Below are 2,500 nucleotides of genomic sequence, written 5' to 3'. Positions count from 1 at the left end.
AAGGACGGTGCCTACTATTGTTATTGCGCATACGTTCTGCGCATCTCGAGATACTCGGATTTCCTATGGGTAGTGCTTATTAATACTAGCAAGTGCTCTTGGTATCCAAAAAGAGAATTGGGGGTAACCACGCATTTTTGAGAGATAATTAAGCTTCAATTTGGAAAAGATCGACATACATTGCTTAATGTATTTTAAAGCTTTTTACAAATGTTGTTGATTAATTATCTTCGAAAAATGCGTGGTTACCCCCAATTTTCTTTTTGGATTTCAATAACACTTGTTAAGATCTGCATTTCCCGCATATTCAATAACCGCGCAAAAATACCTTTGAATTAGTAGGCACCGTCCTTAATACCCAAGTATTAACAACATCCGGGTGCACTCAAAACTATGTCCCTTTAAACCTTTCAGTCCTGTGTGTGAGACCTATAGATTTTACTCTGTTTAACGCCATCCTATTTTACTCGTCAGTGTGGGCCGCTTCAGGTAAGAATGGATCAACACGGAAATCCACTCCTGTGGCACTAGAAACTGCAATGATAAAGATAAGGTTCCCTGTATATCATGGAATAGTTCACACCCATAATAATTTATTACTGTATACATGATGGATCGTTGAAAATTACTCTTGAATTCTGCACTGGTTTTTTTTTAGGACACCTTGCATTAGATGGAATTATGTAGTATCCAATGCATTACAAACACTGGCATGCATTTTCTACACCTACTATCTGTTTGCTCGCTTCTGTGTACCTGTGTTCAGAAATATTGGAAAGCAAAATTGGAGTTTTAAGTAAGTTTTTACATTATTGTTAATAGTTATAATTGTTGTGTCACTTTGCTGTCTTTTTCTTCCGAGAAGAACGTAATATCGATTAAAAGGTGTCAATTACATGTATCAACTAGTGGGACTCTTTTGCCAACACTAACAACATCAAATAATGCGAGTAGTTTCTTTATGAAACCCTCAAGGAGGCTTCATCCTTTTGACAGACATTGTAAAGATCCCTTAATTTTTTTCCTTGTATCATTGCAAGATTTTCAGAAGGTTGTTTTAACCTCCTGAACGTCCTTTCACTAGTCCAAGGGTTTCCAATAACATGTATGTCCAGAAATTCACATAAATACCGGTAGATGCACAGCCGATATCGATAAGGAACAGAAAGTATGCCTTTAAGTCTCGATTAAGTCTAAGGATTTTCTACCTATTTCAACAACTTTTGAAGTAGATACTTGGGCTCAACCTCGTTCCCAGGGTCTCCCTGTCATTGACAAAGGAGGCAGAAAAGAGAGACCCTGGGAACGAGGTTGGCCTGGGCTAATCAATGTAAGTGGAGGTTACTCTTATCTTTTACAAGGGTTTGAGTGAAAATCAAGGCAGAGTAGCTGGCCGTGAGAGGCGCATTTCTGACATACAGGCGGCGGTATACCGCCAGTGACCGGCTTCTAATGAAAACCATGTCAGGTGACTGGTTTGAGTAGAGTAGTCGACTGTATCAACAAGGGGTCTAACAGTTCCTTTCTCAAAAGATCTCTGTGGGCATCCCGTTTTTTGAAAGCTTATTCCCTAACAGATTTCAAAAGCAAAATTGATGACCATGTTTAGAAGACTTCAAGTTATCATAGTCAAAATTAGTTTTAACCTTAGGTTTGCAAGAATCTGCCTTAATTTTTTTTTCAGTTTAGGGGAAAAAGTAGCTGACATCTCTGTGTGAAGTATCTGATGTTTTTCATTGGCTGTCAGCTTATTGAAACTACTGCCAGACTTTAAAAAATCGTGTAGAGCCTCAGGGTAATTCTCCACCTATATCCAGAAACGCAAAATATGACATGCTCATCGGTTTTTGGATAAATTATGTCCCTTTAATACCATACAGCTTATTCCAAAATGGCCGCCAACTTAGTATTCTTTTGTTTGATTGCAAATTTGCAAGGAAACAAAAGAATACTAAATTGGTGGCCATTTTGGAGTAAGGTGTTTATGTTTACAGCAGAAGAAGAAGAAGAATATTCATTAAATATATTGAGAAGTAGAGTTACAAAGACGCGTAAGTTACTCTTAGCACTTGTATTCAGTTTGAAATTGAAAACCAAGGCAAGGGGGGTGGATGCTTCTTGAGGTTTATCAAAATCATATTGGGCATCTCCTTTCATGGATTTCTTGGCATACTGTAGCTCGTACTCCCACACTCTCAAATCAAGTGTAAGGGCTGCAGGGCCTTACATGTTGCCATTAAGTTTCAATGCGTCACAGATTACTGCAAGTGGGCTTAATATTGGTACATTTTGTGTGTTATTTGATAAAAGTAATGACTTGTGGTTTCAGGAATTTCAGCCTGTCAGTGTTCAGCTGTATGCTGCCAGGGACCATGGTCCTTGTGCTGGCTTTTTTTGCCATTCTTCATTCCTGGTTGAATGCCTTTGCAGAAATGACTCGGTTTGCTGACAGAATGTTTTATAAGGTGCGCTTGACTTGTGGTTATTACAGTTAGCTTAA

At 38.5% G+C, this 2,500-nt stretch overlaps 1 protein-coding gene across 3 annotated transcripts in view; it reads left to right on the top strand.

The window, feature by feature from the left end:
• LOC138012787 (sterol O-acyltransferase 1-like) overlaps positions 1-2,500 on the top strand; it is a 20,545-nt gene that overhangs the window by 12,255 nt on the left and 5,790 nt on the right. For all 3 annotated transcript variants that reach the window (XM_068859677.1, XM_068859679.1, XM_068859678.1), the window contains exons 10-11: positions 659-796; positions 2,330-2,465. In XM_068859677.1, coding sequence (XP_068715778.1) covers positions 659-796; positions 2,330-2,465 — 274 coding nt within the window. The remainder of the gene's footprint in view (positions 1-658; positions 797-2,329; positions 2,466-2,500) is intronic.

Source organism: Montipora foliosa, chromosome 8, assembly GCF_036669935.1.
Source record: "Montipora foliosa isolate CH-2021 chromosome 8, ASM3666993v2, whole genome shotgun sequence".
NCBI lineage: Eukaryota > Metazoa > Cnidaria > Anthozoa > Scleractinia > Acroporidae > Montipora > Montipora foliosa.
Note: the sequence above shows the minus strand (reverse complement) of the source record. Positions and strands in the feature narration are given on the sequence as shown.